This window comes from Carassius carassius, chromosome 23 (assembly GCF_963082965.1).
Source record: "Carassius carassius chromosome 23, fCarCar2.1, whole genome shotgun sequence".
NCBI lineage: Eukaryota > Metazoa > Chordata > Actinopteri > Cypriniformes > Cyprinidae > Carassius > Carassius carassius.
In genome coordinates this window covers 10,280,981-10,299,116 of record NC_081777.1, presented here as the reverse complement: position 1 = coordinate 10,299,116, position 18,136 = coordinate 10,280,981, and the positions used below count along the sequence as shown (strand labels likewise).

At 41.6% G+C, this 18,136-nt stretch overlaps 1 protein-coding gene across 1 annotated transcript in view; it reads right to left on the bottom strand.

Annotated features, from left to right (window-relative positions):
• Nucleotides 1-1,213: 1,213 nt before the first annotated feature.
• The window catches only part of spon1a (spondin 1a), a 245,139-nt gene continuing 228,216 nt past the window's right edge, over nt 1,214-18,136 (bottom strand). Inside the window, exons 12-16 of the mRNA XM_059506198.1 lie at nt 6,313-6,483; nt 5,774-5,941; nt 5,141-5,305; nt 4,111-4,377; nt 1,214-1,788 (exon numbers count right to left, since the gene is read on the bottom strand). Coding sequence (XP_059362181.1) covers nt 1,625-1,788; nt 4,111-4,377; nt 5,141-5,305; nt 5,774-5,941; nt 6,313-6,483 — 935 coding nt within the window. The 3' untranslated portion in view covers nt 1,214-1,624. The remainder of the gene's footprint in view (nt 1,789-4,110; nt 4,378-5,140; nt 5,306-5,773; nt 5,942-6,312; nt 6,484-18,136) is intronic.

Below are 18,136 nucleotides of genomic sequence, written 5' to 3'. Positions count from 1 at the left end.
ACATTCGTTTTCAGATGCCATTTGGTTTGAAATTGTATTTTCCAGTGCAATGAAAAATCATAAATTTCAAGTATGACTCTTGGTGTCAAAACACTTTTTGGACCAATTTATATTGAAACGATAAATAAAATAAAAAGCAAAATTTACTGAGGATGTCAAAGCAGAATAGCCCTCTTTAGATGCAAGTAAACAATTTTGTAATAAATTGTGCAGTATGTTAACATGATCTCATGAGTATTTTTACTTAACGTAGGCCTACTGTAAAGTGTGGTTCTACCTTTGCACAAAAATAAAATGTACAATACTGATGTATTAATAGCATCTAAATCAAATTATTTACATATGAAAAACTTTGTATACAAGCATGTCTATAAATACTTAATTATGACTATTGAATGTATGTAATTGTTTGATTTTGTATTAATGATCAGATTTTTTTAAATCGCATTAAATAAAGTAAAAAAAAAAACCTTAAACCTTTTAAACCTTAAAATATATGCATTTGAACAAAATATGTGTGCCTAAAATATATTGGAAAATGATCTTCAGCAAGAAACAGAGAAACACATTAGACATGTGGGCTGCTTTGGTGCTGCTTTTTATGTTTCATACATACGATTAGGTTTGGGGTAGGTCAAGGAATCTAAAACATAAATGAAATGGTAAAAATATAACTATACAAATATAGTTATGATAAAATATTTGAAAATATGTCACGCTTCTGTATGTGTAAATATGTAACCATGTTTACAGTTTAGATGTTTTCAATATGCCCATATTGTACATTTCAGTGTTTATTAAAATGCACAAATGTAGGATTTTGGTCAGTTTCTGTATATTTTGTTGTACCTAAAATGTTACATACTAATACCTAGTTCAGATGCAAAAGCCTCTAAGTGCCATCTGAATTTTTTTTTCTAAAATTAGCATTCACAGGCTACAAAGCAATAAAACAAAAAAATAGAGATTTATGGCCACAACATTTCAGATCTCCTGAATGAATGGTTTGCATGCATCTAAATGTAGCTCCTCTGATCATTTTGATTATCGGGTAAAAGTGAACATGGGTATCTGTCAGTGTTTCTCTGATCTGTTTATGTGATAGCAAGGGGAAACAAAATTGCTCACATCACATGCCCTTGATATCTTTGAACCTCTAATACTTATGACTGTGATTTCAAAAGTCATTTCTTTAGGAAGGAAGGATTTTTTTTTTTATGTGTGAGTGTTTGGATCACAGAGTAAAAAAAGGAGAAATTTGTTTTGAATTTCATGTCAGAACGCATTAATCTTTGATACTCCATGGAAAAAATAAATATTCAAAAGAACTCCCCTCTTCAAAGTTCCATAGAGGACTGTTACTCTCAAATACTAATGCATATTATTACATCCAAATTTGTACAGTACATTGCAACTCTTGAGCACCTTCCCTCTTGGTTTCCTATTCCTTTACAGGCTAGATTAATGCCTGGGTCACTATAAATTCTAGAAAATAAAAGTAAAAATAACAGACTACTTTTTGCAGTTTTCCAATCCCAAACAGAGTGCATTAAATAACTGCAAGATGACAGCCTGTTCATAATCTAGTTTGGGTCCCATCACGCAAGCCCACTCAAATACTGTCCTAGCAGGGATGGACATTGCAGGCCCGTATCTCCTTTCGGTCTTTACAGCTAGTTAGTTGTGCATTCTTGTATCTCTTCTTGGCAGTCATTAAACGCTCCTGGATTCCCCCACCACACAGCTTGGTACAGTCAGTCCATGCAGACCACGGCTTCATTTTGCATCCTGCAGGAATAAATATAGACCAGATACAACTGGTGATCAAATCATCAGTCTTTTTATTTAGAGACAGTAGTGGTTAGGATATTATGAATTAGTAAAGGAGAGCTTCTGTCTCATCTGTAGTGGCAATGCTATTAAACATAATTACTTTAACAGAATTATACCATCTGCAGTGGAGATGTTGGCATCAGTAGTTCTCTGATGCATCATTTCAAATTTTAATGACATGTTGTAATGACATGTAATTTAATGTTATAACTCTGAAGGACTAAAAAAGAGCTAGCTTTGATGCTATTTTGTTACATTCCAGTATCCACGGTATCAGAAGTATTGATGTTATAATGCTTATTTATTTATATATATATATATATATATATATATATATATATATATATATATATATATATATATAAATATAAAAAAAAAACATTGTCAGTGTCTTCAGTGGTAATGTTATGCTTATTTGAAACATTCTATAAGTGATAACATGAAGGTCAGTATCTCTACGGGTGATGTGATGATGCAGAATTACTAATGGTAAATGTCAGCAGTAGAGCCATGCATATCAGCCTGGCCTGACGGGCCCCAACTAATTTACACCCCTAGGGCATGGCTTCAAGCCAATATACAGTACACGTCATATCTCAGACCTGAGCTAGGCATCGGGCCTGTTTAAGGCTTCTCCTTATTTTTATATTTTAGACATCCATCAATTATAGTTATGAAAAAAAATTCTAACGCCACTGTCAAGAGTGGCTCGGACAGTGTTTAATGAGCCACCAGCAGCAGCAGCAGCGAGCGTGCCTTCAGCCCAGCTGGAAGAGTTCCGCGTGCAAGTGCACGCAATAGGCTGAAGCTTGCCACAAAGCCCCAGTAGAACTTATTACCATGAATGTGTCGGGGGGAAACAGTAAGAAGATATTTTAATTATTTATTAATAAACAAGTGTTTTTCTGAGCCAGTGTCACAAAGATGAAGTTGACGATCCTGACTTGCCATATCCTCATCTGACACACCTTAAGAGAGAAATGCATCTTTATGGACTACACAATGAAAGACTTCTTGTTTTTGATTTGAATTATTTAATTTTAAAGTAGTAATTCAAAGCTATCTAGATATACTGTTTTTGTCATGTATGTGCAACGCACATTTATCTAGGGTATACATTTAAACTAACATTGTGATGTGTGCTTGAATTGTTTTATATCAATAGATTTTATTTATTTTTCTCTAAATTAACTTGATAAAAATGTTTATGAAATATTATCACTTTACCATTACATACAGAACTGAACTATTTTAGTAGGTGAAACAGTAGTATAAGCTGTTTTGGCAGAAAGGGGAAAAAAAGACTGGCTCGGGTTGCACTCGGGTCAGTAATTCTGATAAGCTGTCGGACAAAGGCTGGGCTAGGGCCTGAGTGTCTCAGGCCAGGGCAAGGCTAGGGCCTATATTTGAGGCCTGTGCATGGCTATAGTCAGCAGCAATGTCATGCTGGCTTGCTAAAAAATAAAAATAATACCAACAATAATAATAATAAAATTAAATCATGTAATGTGATTATTTAAGGGAACTTCCACCCAAACCTTAAAATGTCATTTTACTCTCATGCCATTCCAGATGTATATGATGTTAATAAAATGAAGGACATTTATTGTTTTAAACACGATTTATCAAATCTGCCCTTTCCTTTTATATGTGGAAATACATTATGTTATAAGAATATACTTTATACTTCTATTTTTGTGTGTGTTTTTGACATTTTTTTTTTTATTATATTTTTATGATTGTATGCATGTTACATGGATGTGGTTAGTATTCTGGCATCTTGCTGCAATCTTAGTTTTCCTAAGCTGAGCCTGAGTCAGTTTTTTTTTTTTTTTTGAAAAATAGGCACTATGTGTGAGTTCTAATTACATTATTATGGACTCACATAAATTTTGTATTTTGAAATGTAATTGTTTCACTATACACTCCATAACATGCTGACAGTTGGAAGTGATTATTAAGTTAAAAAGTTTAAAAGTATTAGCCTTTTTTCTCATGCACATGTATAGTTTTGCATAAAAGACATTGATTTATCAACTGTGATTATATATATTACCGTCATGTTAATTTTTTAATGTTTTAAAGCAACAATTTTAAGGCAGTTGCGTTATATGGACTCACAAACACAGGATATTTTTCTAAGAATCCATGTTTATGTTCTGTATACACAGAAGAACAAAAGCACATAAATCTGGGATGGCATGAGTAAGTAAATGATGAGAGAATATTTTTTTTTTGTGTGGATTATTCCTTTAATAGTGACACTTGCATGTTCACCTGCGAGCTCATCGGCAGTCTCCTCCCTTCCCTGTTTGTTCCTCCTCTTCTTACGGTCTTCCTTGCGCCTCTTCCTCTCATCACTGTTTATGCCTCCTTGATTACACTTCTTGATCTTGCATGTTTTTCTCTGTGTGGTCTCAGGGCACGGATCCCCACCAAACTGAGCATCCAGAGTGATCATGCGTGTGCGGATCAAGTGACCCTTACCACAGGATTTACTGCACTCTGACCACTCGGACCACTCTGTCATCACACAATCCATCGCTAGAGAGAAATACATCAAAAGAGACAATATTCAAACAGAGTAATATGACATCATAGGCCTATCTCAGGGGAAATTTTATGATTTAAGAGAGGATGTTTATTATTATTATTATTATTATTATTATTATTATTATTATTATTATTATTAATAATTACTATTACATCATCAATATTTTATTTAAATTACTTTACTAATTACTCTGTCTGGAAAGTAACTTAATCAATAAGTAACTTAATTATTAAAATCCCCAAATAGGCTACATCTTAAAATACCTACAAACCTTAACAGAAATTAAACTCTTTATTCTTTCAATTTGAGTCAAACATAGAATAGTTTAGCCTGTTAGCTTAAAAACAATTGTAATACTTAAACATCATCATTATTACTATTATTTATTTATTTATTTATTTTTTAAATGTAACCTTCTTTGGTTAACAAATAGAAATAATCTGAATAACAACATATCTGAAAAACAAAAAAAAAGCTTAAGACAAGTTTGGTAAGATGTTCAGGAAAAGCCCAACTAGTAAAATCCATACAGGTTTATGTGAAAATAACACTTTTACTTATGTAAGTAAGAAAAAATTACATAAATGATCTTCTCTGCTGAATGAGACTTTAATTCTACTTCTCCTGGACCCACTGTCACAATTAGGACTGAATAACACACTGGCACACACAGAGACACATACTGTGTATCTGTCATGTGTGAGAGCTGTTAACTGTTATGTGTGTGATAGAGAAAGAGCATGTGTAACTCACGACACTCTGGCAGCATGCATTTCTCCATCTGTTCCAGCTCCTCATTGCATTCTCCCAACTCTGCAGGTGATTTGAGCATACGCTGACGCATCCGTGTGCCTTTACCACACGTCACACTGCAATCGCTCCAGTCCGACCACGGGGACAGTAAACACGGGATTGTATCTATACACATAAAAAACTCTGCATCATAACATTGAGAACTGCAGACATGTGGGCGTTTGTTCTGTAATGTGGGCTTGTTTGTGAGAATATGTTAATGTAGACTTTTTTTTTTACTTTTGTGAATAAGATAATATTGGCATGTATGCAAATTTGAGTGTATGTGTATTTTATAATAATATGCACTAAATACCTCTTATGTTATGTGTATTAATAGGATAAAATGGCTGAATATGTTTGCGAGTGTTTTTTTATTTTATTTTTGAGTTATTGATTTGAATATGTTAAAGTGGGGCAGTGTGCTCACTACTTGTGTTCTGGGTATACATATGAACATGTGAATGTTAATATGTAATTGTGGACATGCGACCCAGACATTCACAGACATGTACTGTGTGGGAATCTATTTAGCATACATGGATGTGCATACAGTATATTAATATAGACATGCATGTGAGTGTTTGCACTCACGGCATTCTGGCATCATACACTTCTCCACTTCCACCACCTCAGCCCCACAAATGGAGCCATCAGACGGGGGCATTTTCACCATCCGCTCCCGTCTTTTCATGCCAAGCCCACAGGTGGCGCTGCATGCATCCCATTCACCCCATTCAGTAACCAAGCAACTGCTCGGAGCTACACACAGGAACATATACAATTCATATGATAAGAGCACAGAATTCTGTTTAAAGATTATCCAAAAAAAAAACAAAAAACAAATTTTTATATATATATATATATATATATATATATATATATATATATTAAAATAAAAAAAAATTGAATTTATTCTAGTAATCTAAACAATACATAAAAACAGCCATAGAACATTTAGATGAATGAGGATGTTAGCAGGAATCCAAGTACATTACATTATGTACAGGAACTTTAGGTATAGGAACATTTTTATCAACATTTCCTTCCCCCACAATTGGCAATTGTCAAAAAATAAAAAAATAAATAAACTGTGATGAATCAATAAAACTCCACAAGTAAATAATACTCACAGCAGTCCTCATTAACAGCGCATGGCTCTGTCTCTTCAGTGGGATGAGTGCAAGCAAAGCCATCATCAGGAAACTGTTTTACATAGCGCTCCCTAGAACGCACACCTGCTCCACAAGACATACTGCATGGTGACCATGTGATCCATTCCGACATCATGCACGTGGAAGCATCTGTAAAAGTTCACTGTTAGTCATGTCCTTGTTCAAAAATCTTTTAACACTCAGCCACCAGCCCTGCTAAAAAAACACAGATAAAATACAGATAAAATTAGCTTAAGTTGACAGATGTTTTGGAACAGTGGTTTCCAGCCATGTTACAGATGGGGCACCGGGAACATGGTTTGCAATCACTGTTTTGGAACATGGAAACTGGTTTCCAGGGCCTGGCAAAGACATCTTGGTCAAGGGGCACTACTAGAACAATTACATCATAATAGTGGGCAACACATTTTCTAGCTGGTCCGAGCTGATTTAGGTGATTATGGACCCTGGGACAGCTGGTATATATATATATATATATATATATATATATATATATATATATATGCCCACTATTATGATGTAATTGTTATCTGTATACAGGTCCTTCTAAAAAATTAGCATATTGTGATAAAGTTCATTATTTTCCATAATGTAATGATAAAAATTTAATTTTCATATATTTTTAGATTCATTGCACACCAACTGAAATATTTCAGGTCTTTTATTGTTTTAATACTGATGATTTTGGCATAAAGCTTATGAAAACCCAAAATGCCTGTCTCAAAAAATTAGCATATTTCATCCGACCAATAAAAGAAAAGTGTTTTTAATACAAAAAAAGTCAACCTTCAAATAATTATGTTCAGTTATTCACTCAATACTTGGTCGGAAATCCTTTTGCAGAAATGACTGCTTCAATGCGGCGTGGCATGGAGGCAATCAGCCTGTAGCACTGCTGAGGTGTTATGGAGGCCCAGGATGCTTCGATAGCGGCCTTAAGCTCATCCAGAGTGTTGGGTCTTGCGTCTCTCAACTTTCTCTTCACAATATCCCACAGATTCTCTATGGGGTTCAGGTCAGGAGAGTTGGCAGGCCAGTTGAGCACAGTAATACCATGGTCAGTAAACCATTTACCAGTGGTTTTGGTACTGTGAGCAGGTGCTGAAAAATGAAATCTTCATCTCCATAAAGCTTTTCAGCAAATGGAAGCATGAAGTGCTCCAAAATCTCCTGATAGCTAGCTGCATTGACCCTGCCCTTGATAAAACACAGTGGACCAACACCAGCAGCTGACATGGCACCCCAGACCATCACTGACTGTGGGTACTTGACACTGGACCTCAGGTATTTTGGCATTTCCTTCTCCCCAGTCTTCCTCCAGACTCTGGCACCTTGATTTCCGAATAGCATGCAAAATTTGTCCGAAAGTCCAGTGCTGCTTCTCTGTAGCCCAGGTCAGGCGCTTCTGCCGCTGTTTCTGGTTCAAAAGTGGCTTGACCTGGGGAATGCGGCACCTGTAGCGCATTTCCTGCACACGCCTGTGCACGGTGGCTCTGGATGTTTCTACTCTAGACTCAGTCCACTGCTTCCGCAGGTCCCCCAAGGTCTGGAATCGGTCCTTCTCCACAATCTTCCTCAGGGTCTGGTCACCTCTTCTCGTTGTGCAGCGTTTTTTGCCACACTTTTTCCTTCCCACAGACTTCCCACTGAGGTGCCTTGATACAGCACTCTGGGAACAGCCTGTTCGTTCAGAAATTTCTTTCTGTGTCTTACCCTCTTGCTTGAGGGTGTCAATGATGGCCTTCTGGTCAGCAGTCTTACCCATGATTGCGGTTTTGAGTAATGAACCAGGATGGGAGTTTTAAAAAGCCTCAGGAATCTTTTGCAGGTGTTTAGAGTTAATTAGTTGATTCAGATGATTAGGTTAATAGCTTGTTTAGAGAACCTTTTCTTGATATGCTAATTTTTTGAGATAGGAATTTTGGGTTTTCATGAGCTGTATGCCAGAATCATCAGTATTAAAACAATAAAAGACGTGAAATATTTCAGTTGGTGTGCAATGAATCTAAAATATATGAAAGTTTAATTTTTATCATTACATTATGGAAAATAATGAACTTTATCACAATATGCTAATTTTTTGAGAAGGACCTGTATATATATATATATATAGATAAAAGCTTAATTAAGAACATTAACCTGTTCCTGCAGGCAATAATATACAATGCCACCATGAATTGCTAATATTACTTAATCAGATATAGTCAGATGGGAAAGATTAAACACTATGGTGCAATATACTTCCCTCTTCTCTAAAATTACTGCCATTTATGCTGCTTGATAAAATGTGGCTTATTGAATCACTAATAAAACCATGAGTAAATATGACATCCTGGCAGAGGTGGGTAGAGTACCCAAAAAAGTAAAAGTACTTATAGAAATATTTACTCAAGTAAAAAAATTAATAGTCTGAATAGTTACTTGAGTAAGAGTAAAAAAGTATCGGATAAAGAAACTACTGAAGTAGTTAGTTACTAGTTACTTTGGGTCACATACTGAATATCTATAGTCTGTTTTTATTTAGATATATAGATAAAATTGATGTAATGTATACTGTATATATATATATATATATATATATATATATATATACTCCAGTCTTGCAGTGTCACATAATCCTTCAGAAATCATGTTCATCAAAGAATCCTAAACAAAATGTCACAGGTTCCAAAAAATATTAAGCAGCAAAACTGTTTCTAGCACTGGTATTAAATCAATATATTAGAATGATTTCTGAAGGATCATATGACTCTGAAAACTAGAGTAACAGCTAATGAAAATTCTGATTTGCATCACTGAATTAAATTATATTTTAAAGTATATTAGTTATGTATAGCCTATGTATAAATAACCTCTGACACAGAGAAGAGTGAAAACTTCTCACAAGGCGGCTAAGTTACCGGACATCAGAACATAACTAACCAAATGCATATTGACTGATCTTCTTCTGATTGTTCAGCAAAAAGTAAACAAATGTATATTTATGAAAGCCTAAATATTGTGGAAATATCAATATTAATTGTGTCTAGGCAAAGGCATTCCTCCTGGAACATAACCAACACAGTTTTGGAGGGTATTAATTTCATAATCTGTGACAGCTTATTTAATGTAAAAAATTATACATCGTATTTAAACGTACAGTATGGGATTTTTGGCCACCAGGGGTCACTCAATCAAAATAATAACATAAGACGTACTTTGATGACGTCGGGAAAGAGCGTAGGCTCATGGGAGTTGTTGTTCATTGGAACACGCGCTCTGTCGCTCCCCACATTCCTCACTCATTTTAACTGAGGCCGGCGACACACTGGTAGCGTGGCGCAAGCGTCTCAGCTGCGTGGCATGTCAGTTTTTAATTCGGCTCCCATGTTAATAGGTTAGAGCTTGCAGACTGCCTGCGTGAGACACGCGTCTCAGGCCCGGCTCGAGCCGCGCAGAAAACGAGTGCATGCTAGAAATAGAACCGACGCCTATTTTTCACGCGACACGCGCGCGTGTTGGAAGCGTTTCCAGGCAAAATATAACAGGAAAATATGTTTATATGTAAATCTGTACACAAATACATATTAATTCATGACATTTTGATGTTTGAAGGTATATAGGTTGACATAAATTCAGATATAAATGTAATTTAAAAAATAAATAAATAATTATCGATTTTCAAATATTGCACCTGTCAAACATAGTCGATTTTGCCGTCAATACTGTTGACGGTGTCCTTTATCAGTAGGCTTTATATTTATGTTCAACATGAAGTATAGATATTGTTGTCATGAAGACAAGAGCCTGGTCTGTCAGCGGTCTCCCTCTGTGTCACCTACAGCAGCAGCAGCGCGCCGTGCCGCGTCAGGCACGATTCTGGTGTGTAAAGACACAGAAAACGCGAGGCAGCCGCCAGGCTTCTGGCACGCAGCAGAGACGCCACGCAGCCAGTGTGTCACCGGCGTTAGTATTTTGACAATCACGTATTTTCGAACGGAGAGATATATGAATTATCAGACCCGTATCAAATCAATAATCCATCTAGCTAGTAGTAATATATGTTAAAAAACACGGTTGCCTTTCGTTAATAATTATAATTACGTTTATACTATGATATCGAACAAGATAGTGAACTGCATTTAAAGCTACTTTATCCAGCTAGATATAGAACACATGTAGATTTACATTATAGTCTACATGAGAGCTAGTCCGTCTGCGTTTTACACAAGACATCATCGTTTCACAAAATATACGGATAGATATAGTTAGCTGAATGGATGCATACCTGTTTATTAGAATGCAAGCATCTCTCTGTAGTTTCAGCTTGTCACGAAGCTCTCTCTATCTTGGAAATGCAACTCCAATATTTACCCGTGTCTTGTTTCTTCCCGTGTCCCAAAACCTTCTCAGGTCATTTATTTCACCCGTACGTTTGCGCTTCACAGAACGTGCAGGCAAAGCATAATCATGATCCATAACTAAGTTATTGATTGATGTATAAATACGAATATAAACAATATAAATATAAAATATAATAGACTCGATCAAGGCTAGCTACTACTTTTTCTTCTTCGTCTCGTCTTTGCTTCTGTTCACCTTTGTATTTGGCGGTTCCGCAGGAAGTTAGATAAACTAGAGGGGTCAAAGTTTATATGACGCCATAGACGGGCGACAAAACGGAAATAAAGAAACGTGCCATGTCTTCTAATTAAACTATAATTTTCTCCAGATTTGAAAGTTTGTGGAAACTGTCGGGATAATGTAAGTACACAACTAAAAAATATATATAACATAGATATAGTGATATCTGCTATTTTTAAAGCAGAAAAATTACATATTGCGCCTTTAATGTATAAGTTACACGTACAACAAACTGTTAATGTCATAGTGGTATTGTGTACTGCAATCGAAAGTAGCCTGTCTGTTGACCCATAGACAGCACATGCAGTGTTAATCTAATAAAGATCTTCATCTCTAGCAAACAATTGCCTTTTTCAAATTTTCTTTCAATTTCTTTCAATCCAGAGCCACGTCTTCAATGCTCTTGATGTTCTTAAATTTTCTGTTACAACTCTGAGTGAACCGCTTCAGACGGCTCAGCACAGGCAGCAGGGAACTGAACGAATCGTTCAAACTGATTTGTGAACCAATTCACTGGTTTGCCAACTGGTTTGATAAAAAAAAAATTTGAACAGAAATTACTCAAAAGAATGAATCATTCGCAAATGGGCATCACTCATTGCCAAGAGAAAAGAAGACGGTGCGTTTGGAATAAACTGAAGTATTTATAACTTGTATTGCATTAAGATAAAGTAACGAGAGGAATGTCGCCCACAATAACAAAGTAAAAGTTCAATAAACTCAAGTAAACTTGCCAGTGGTTCCTGTCTGAATTAGCAATAATAAAAATAAGCTATGCATTTTTTTTATCGATTTCCACTCTGGAAACAAAAACTATGCAAAAGCTGCTGTGACCTTTTAATGTCTCCAAGTGGAAATCTGTCAGGAGAAAGCAGGCTGGATTCAGATGCGGGTAAACTCAAGGCTTTATTCGAAACTGAGGAGAAGAGTCACGGTTCACAGGTTACACTCGCAGTGACAGGATGAGTAGCAGATGAGTCACGTCTCACAGGTTTCACTCGCAGTGACAGGATGAGTAGCAGATGAGTCACGTTTCACTCGCAGTGACAGGATGACTAGCAGATGAGTCACGTTTCACAGAAGTACGTATAACCGCCGGACCGGAGGGATGAACAGCTGGAAGCTACTAGGAGCTCAAGGCTTGTAAGAACAAGGGTAGAGGAATCAACTAAACACACTGGAGCCTGAGGACAAGACACGACAAGGTGAGTTCAAAGAGCTGCTAGATGATCGGAGCTATTGGTATGAATAACAACAGTCTGACAATAGACAGAGAAACACAGGGAATAATAAAGGGGAAAAATTAGAAGGACATAGAGAACAGGTGGCGAGCAATTAAGGTTAACAACGGGGAAACAAGGGAGGCGGGGAAAACACAAACAGGCAGACGCGGTGAGCTGTCAAACCATCCCAACACACACACACCCACACCAAAAAGACAGGTGATTAGCCCCGAGACCCGACAGTACCCCCCCTCCCAGGAGCGTCACCTGGCGCTCTAGGAAGGGGCCTACCTCGATGCCGCCGGAAGTCCTCAATCAACGAGTGGTCCAGAATGTCCCGGGACGGCACCCAACACCTCTCCTCTGGACCATACCCCTCCCAGTCCACAAGATACTGAAACCCCCTGCCGCGGCGCCGCTCATCGAGTAATCTCTTAACCGTATAGGTAGGAGATCCATCCACAAGACGAGGGGTTGGGGGGGTGGGGCGACTGCAAGCAGGATTAAGGGGGGAAGAGAACACAGGCTTGACCCTGGAAACATGAAACACCGGGTGAACCCGACCAAGAGTAGGAGGGAGCTTGAGCCTGATCGCCACCGGACTAACCACCTTGGTGATGCGGAAAGGCCCAATGAATCTGGGTGCCAGCTTACGAGAAGGCGCCCGGAGAGGCAGATCCTTGGTAGAGAGCCAAACCCGTTGACCACACACATAGGTAGGAGGATCAGCTGCAGCCTTGGTTCTGTCAGAGGTCAGAGGCGGCAGCCCAGTTATCACGACTGTCTCAGGGGAGGAGCTCCGTCACTGACTATGCTATCCAGTTCCAGACTTTAGCTGCGGCATGCGGCTGGAATGAGAGCTCTGGCCAAAATCCTCCTGACTCTCTCCCAGGTGCGCCGGCAGCGCTGGACGAATGCCAGGGCAGATGGAACCGCTGCGTCGGGTTCCTGTGATGGAACAGAGGTGAATTATAACCAACAGCACACTCAAAAGGGGACATACCTGATGCGGCCGCAGGAAGGGTGTTATGGGCGTATTCTGCCCAGGAGAGCTGCTGACACCAGGAACTCGGATTGTTGGATGCTAGACAGCGGAGCATTCTTCCTAGATCCTGGTTGGCCCGCTCACACTGCCCATTGGTCTGAGGATGAAAACCAGATGACAGACTAGCAGAGGCCCCAATCTGTCTACAAAATTCCCTCCAGAACCGGGAGACAAACTGGGGACCCCTATCTGAAACAACATCCACCGGTAACCCATGGAGACGGAAGACGTGATCCACCACCAGTTGGGCGGTCTCCCGGGCGGAGGGTAGCTTGGGCAGGGGAATAAAATGAACCGCTTTGGAAAAGCGATCCACCACCGTGAGAACTACAGTGTTTCCCTTCGAAGGAGGAAGCCCAGAGACGAAATCAAGGGCAATGTGTGACCAAGGACGGGAAGGGATAGGGAGAGGATGCAGTAGATCATCAGGAGGGCGATTGACAGGCTTACTTTGGGCACATGTGGGGCAGGCCAACACAAACTGTCTAACATCCGCGGCCATAGTAGGCCACCAAAAACGCTGTCGGATGGCAGACAACGTTCTCCGAATACCTGGATGGCAGACTAACCTGGATGAGTGACCCCACTCAAGGACCTCAGAGCGCAGCGCAGCCGGCACTGGCAACCTGCCCGCCGGACACTCTCCCGGCACCTGAACCCCTCGACCGGCCTCCTCAACTCGCTGCTCGATACCCCACGAAAGAGCCCCGACCACCACCCCCTCAGGAAGGATGGCCTCGGCCGCAAACTCCCCTCCCGGAGCACCGAACAGGCGAGAGAGGGCATCAGGCTTGGTGTTCTTTGATCCCGGCCGGTACGAGAGGGTGAAGTTGAATCTGGCAAAGAAGAGCGCCCAGCGGGCCTGACGCGAGCTCAGCCTCTTGGCCGAACGGATGTATTCAAGGTTCTTGTGATCCGTCCAGACCAAGAAGGGCTGCGCTGACCCCTCCAACCAATGACGCCACTCACCCAAGGCCAATCGTACCGCCAGCAGCTCTCTGTTGCCGATGTCATAGTTACGTTCTGCAGGGCTGAGACGACGAGAGAAGAATGCACAAGAATGAACCTTCCCATCATGGAGGGAACGCTGAGATAGAACTGCGCCAACCCCAACGTCCGAAGCATCAACCTCGACAATGAACTGGGCCTCCGGATCTGGAACCATCAGAACAGGTGCAGAGACAAAACGGGACTTTAAAATGTCAAAGGCTACCTGCGCTTCCCGGTTCCACCTGAAGGACACCTTAGTGGAGGTTAAGGCTGTCAGCGGTGCAGCGATCTGACCAAAATTCCGGATGTAACGCCGGTAGAAGTTGGCAAAACCCAGGAAACGCTGCAGAGCCTTCCGGGAGTCAGGGACCGGCCACTTTTCAACAGCTTCAATCTTAGCGGGATCAGGCTTGATCCCCTCCGTAGAAATAATATGGCCAAGGAACGTAACAGACTCAGCGTGGAATTCGCACTTCTCCGCCTTGACAAACAACTGGTTCTCTAGTAACCGCTGGAGAACCCGTCTGACATGCTGGGTGTGTAATTGGAGAGAAGAAGAAAAAATCAAAATATCATCCAAATACACAAAGACAAATTGATTAATCATGTCACCCAACACGCTGTTGACGAGTCCCTGGAAAACGGCTGGAGCATTGGTCAGACCAAACGGAAGAACCAAGTACTCGTAGTGTCCCGAAGGGGTGTTAAATGCCGTATTCCACTCATCCCCCTCCTGAATGCGCACCAAGTGGTAGGCGTTGCGCAGGTCAAACTTGGTGAAGACCTGAGCTCCCTGTAATAATTCAAAAGCAGAAGACATTAAAGGTAGGGGGTACCTGTTCTTGATAGTAATGTCATTCAAACCTCTGTAATCAATACAAGGCCGCAGGGAGCCGTCCTTCTTCTGAACAAAGAAAAACCCTGCACCAGCGGGAGAGGAGGAATGGCGGATGAGCCCAGCCTGAAGTGACTCACGTATGTACTTGTCCATGGCCTCTCTCTCAGGACCTGAAAGGGAATATAAACGACCCTTAGGCGGAGAAGAGCCCGGGAGGAGATCAATGGCACAGTCGTAAGGGCGATGCGGAGGTAGCGAGGTGGCCCGGGCCCTACTGAAGACCGCCCGAAGATCATGGTACTCCGCCGGAACACCAGTCAGGTCAGAGGGATCCTCCTGAGGAACACAAGACACAGAGACAGGACAAAAAGCAGCACCCAAACATGACACGTGACAAGACTGACTCCAGGCTAAAACAGGTTACTAACCCAATCAATGTGGGGATTGTGCTTGTGCAACCATGGGTGTCCCAGAATTAAAGGAGCCTTAGGGGAATCAATAATAAACAGTTCAATCCGCTCATGATGACTGCCAGCAATATGGAGGTCTATCTTAGGAGTGACGTGGGTGATGGTGGTAAGGGGACGGCCAGCTAATGACCATGCTGAAACGGGACTAACTAAAGGAACAAGCGGGATTCTCCAACGTTGAGCAGAGGCAGCATCAAGGAAATTCCCCTCAGCCCCTGAGTCCACAAGGGCGAGTCCAGTGTGTAAACGACTCTGGAAGGAGAGTTGGAACGGCAGCTGAGTGCGTGCTGCAGGAGAGCTTGAGCTGAGAACAGGACTCTCCGCCTCACTGGTTGGCCCTGGCTTTTAACGGACACTGAAGGGCGAAGTGGCCTCCCTTGCTGCAGTATAGACACGCCCCCAACGACAGACGCTCCTGCTTCTGCCGTGGTGTAAGCCGTAGACGACCCAACTGCATGGGCTCCTCCTCCGAGGGCTGTCGGCCGGCTGAACTGGCAGAGGAGGACTCTAGGTGGCGCCACGGGGCGGGTGTTTGCCGTTGTTGGCGGCGCCGGCTAAGACGACCCTCAATGCGGAGCGCGAGACTAATGAGCCTATCCAATTCCTGCGGGAGCTCTATGGCCGCGAGTTCATCCGAAATGGCGAAATCCAACCCCTCAAGAAAACGAGCGCGCAGCGCGCTCTCATTCCAGCCGCATGCCGCAGCTAAAGTCTGGAACTGGATAGCATAGTCAGTGACGGAGCTCCTCCCCTGAGACAGTCGTGATAACTGGGCTGCCGCCTCGTCACCCTGAGCAGAGCGATCAAACAATTTGGCCATCTCTAGAATGAAATCCGCGAAGGTGGCACAACAGGGAGCCCGCGATCTCCATACGGCGATTCCCCATTCGCGGGCACGGCCCGAGAGGAGTGTAAGGACATAAGCCACCTTGGTCTCTTCATTTGCGTAACGCCGGGGCTGCAGATAAAACACCAGCGAGCATTGGGAGAGAAACGCTTGACAGGCGTTAGGATCGCCATCGTAGACCGGCGGATTGTTGGCATGGGGTTCGGACTCGTGTGACATACTGGTGTGAGGAACGGGCCCCCGGCTCGTTGCCTCTCGCTGAAGATCGTCCACCCGTGTGAGGAGTTCGGAGACTCGGGCACTGAGAACGTCCACATCCTGCGCGGTGGTGTTGAGCTGGGTGGCATGCTGCCCTAACAACACTCCCTGTTGAACGAGAGCCGAGCGAAGTGGATCAGATCCCGCTGAATCCATAATCTGGTCAGACTGTTCTGTCAGGAGAAAGCAGGCTGGATTCAGATGCGGGTAAACTCAAGGCTTTATTCGAAACAGAGGAGAAGAGTCACGGTTCTAAACACACTGGAGCCTGAGGACAAGACACGACAAGGTGAGTTCAAAGAGCTGCTAGATGATCGGAGCTATTGGTATGAATAACAACAGTCTGACAATAGACAGAGAAACACAGGGAATAATAAAGGGGAAAAATTAGAAGGACATAGAGAACAGGTGGCGAGCAATTAAGGTTAACAACGGGGAAACAAGGGAGGCGGGGAAAACACAAACAGGCAGACGCGGTGAGCTGTCAAACCATCCCAACACACACACACCCACACCAAAAAGACAGGTGATTAGCCCAGAGACCCGACAGAAATCAATATTACTGCCCGTAGATAAGTAAGAATCAACCTTACACAAGAATGATGCAAAGATTATGTCTCCTGATAAAAATATCTAGTTAGCATTGCTTTAGGGCAGTGGTTCCCAACCTTTTTCACCTCACGGCCCACACAACCACACACAAATGTTTGCACGGACCACTTCAAAAAAATTAACTGACCCCGCTATTGTTGGGTTAATAACTAAGTACTCAGAAGCTAGATTGTTAACTGTATTTATTGAATGAACTAGGGCTGTGCGATATGGACAAAAAAAAAACTATCGCGATTTCTTTGATCAATTTTGTAATTGTGACACACACCGACATGATTTTACAGTCATAAATGCATTCAGGATTAATTTGAAACATATTTCCAAAAGAAAACCAATTAGAGCTTTATCAAAAAGTCGTAACGTCTCTAGAACAGACATAAGTCAAAATTATCACTACAGTAAAGATGTAACAAAATGTAGCTATAGACTTATGGCAAAAAAAAAAAGGCAAGATCAACTCTGAATATTGTGTGCTATCTGTTCAATGGAAGGGTGTGACGTCACGGGCGGGGTGACGTAGCGACCAGGAAGCTATAAAGGCACCTGCAATGCAGCTGACTTCAGCTTCGAGTAGGGAAGGAAGCGCCGGCAGGGGTGCCGGGAGTATGGCTCTGCGACGCATCGTCTCGTTCCATCGAGGAACTAGGGTTACATTCGTAACCTAGAGACGTTCCTTTTCAGGAACTCGAGCTGCGTCACGCACTTTGGTGAACGATGTGCCAACGCTGCCAGACTACCAATCTCCTGCCTAGTGTGTATCCGAAGAGCACAGCTAAGGCAAGAGGACAGAAGAGCCAGGAGCGGCTCGCATATCGAGATTGTAAAATCTGGCAAATGTAGAGGGCGTGGACCATCCCACAGCGTTGCAGATGTCAA